Source organism: Otolemur garnettii, unplaced genomic scaffold, assembly GCF_000181295.1.
Source record: "Otolemur garnettii isolate 467f Iridium unplaced genomic scaffold, OtoGar3 scaffold00022, whole genome shotgun sequence".
NCBI lineage: Eukaryota > Metazoa > Chordata > Mammalia > Primates > Galagidae > Otolemur > Otolemur garnettii.
The window spans coordinates 22,950,889-22,952,357 of NW_003852417.1; the positions used below are offsets into that span (position 1 = coordinate 22,950,889).

The 1,469-nt window shown below is 36.3% G+C and overlaps 1 protein-coding gene across 1 annotated transcript in view; it reads left to right on the top strand.

The window, feature by feature from the left end:
- BIRC6 (baculoviral IAP repeat containing 6) overlaps nucleotides 1-1,469 on the top strand; it is a 271,529-nt gene that overhangs the window by 58,539 nt on the left and 211,521 nt on the right. The window contains exons 7-8 of the mRNA XM_023511826.1: nucleotides 911-1,133; nucleotides 1,212-1,372. Of these exons, the coding sequence (XP_023367594.1) occupies nucleotides 911-1,133; nucleotides 1,212-1,372 (384 nt within the window). The remainder of the gene's footprint in view (nucleotides 1-910; nucleotides 1,134-1,211; nucleotides 1,373-1,469) is intronic.

Below are 1,469 nucleotides of genomic sequence, written 5' to 3' on the forward strand. Positions count from 1 at the left end.
TTTTTTTTTGGTTGTAGTTGTCGTTGTTTGGCAGGCCCAGGCTGGGTTGGAACCTGCCAGCTCTGGTGTATGTGGCTGGCGCCCTAGCCGCTGAGCTATAGGTGCCAAGCCTGTCTTAATCTCTACCTTAATCTTGTTTGAGAAAATTCTTAAAATCATTATGCTAGTCTTGATCTGAGCTCTGAGTATTTATTTTTCTTAAACTTAATTATTTTCTAGTAAACTAAGTTAATATGTTTTTTCTCAAAAAGCATTTATTTGAAATAAGTAGTATATAATTTGTGAACTCTACCTTTCTAAGGTTTTTTTGGAAAGTAATTCTGTTTAAAAATTGTCTGATTGGGTTCTGCAGTGAATATGTAAGGGTATTTCTGTATTCTTAATAAATGTCATTTTATCCACACTAGAGATCTCCATGTTTTCCAATCTTTACTAAAAACCTTTTGCTATGTGAGTGGCATTTATTGAATTTCTACTATATATCATTTGTAGTTGTGGTCACTGATAGATATGGAGAATTTTAAACTGAAATTAAGTAGTTATTTTTTTCAAAAATAGAGGGATACCCATGTGAGGGGATACTGGGCGTTTAAACAATTTTATTAGTATGTAATATAGCATTAATTAACTATAGCATTGGTTTCTCAGTTTTATTTAAGATTGACTTTATTTGTAATTAAGGTAATAACTGGTATATTGTATTTTGTGAATATTGAATGTATGAATATTGTGAATGGTTGAACCATAGTATTGATAAAATCTAATGATTTGTTAAGATTAAGTCTATTATTAATGATGAATACTTTTAAGTTCAGTTTTAAAAAAAAGGAGATAATTCTGGAGTTCTATTTTAATGTGAGTTTAACTGCTTTGTTGTTAGTAAACTTTTCCTTTCTTAATCTGTGTGAAGGTCTGAACACGAGAGACATTCCCCGAACTGCCCCTTTGTGAAAGGTGAGCACACACAGAATGTGCCACTGTCAGTCACTCTCGCAACCAGTCCTGCACAGTTTCCCTGCACGGATGGAACCGACAGGATATCTTGCTTTGGGTCGGGGAGCTGCCCTCATTTTCTAGCTGCTGCAACTAAACGAGGGAAGATCTGCATATGGGATGTTTCTAAACTTATGAAGGTATGTTTTAATTTTAAGGTAGCAGATTTTTAATTGGAAAAAAAATCAGTGGTAAACTTTGGCTTTTTGTTTGTTTAGGTGCACTTAAAGTTTGAGATTAATGCCTACGATCCCGCAATTGTACAACAGCTTATTCTGTCAGGAGAGCCGAGCTCCGGAGTTGATTCCAGGAGACCAACTTTGGCATGGCTAGAGGATTCCTCTAGTTGCTCAGATATACCCAAGCTGGAAGGAGATAGGTATGGGAATTTGTTCTATAGAATTTATCCATGTTGGCTCGGCGCCTGTGGCTCAAGCGGCTAAGGCGCCAGCCACATACACCTAAGGTGGCGGGTT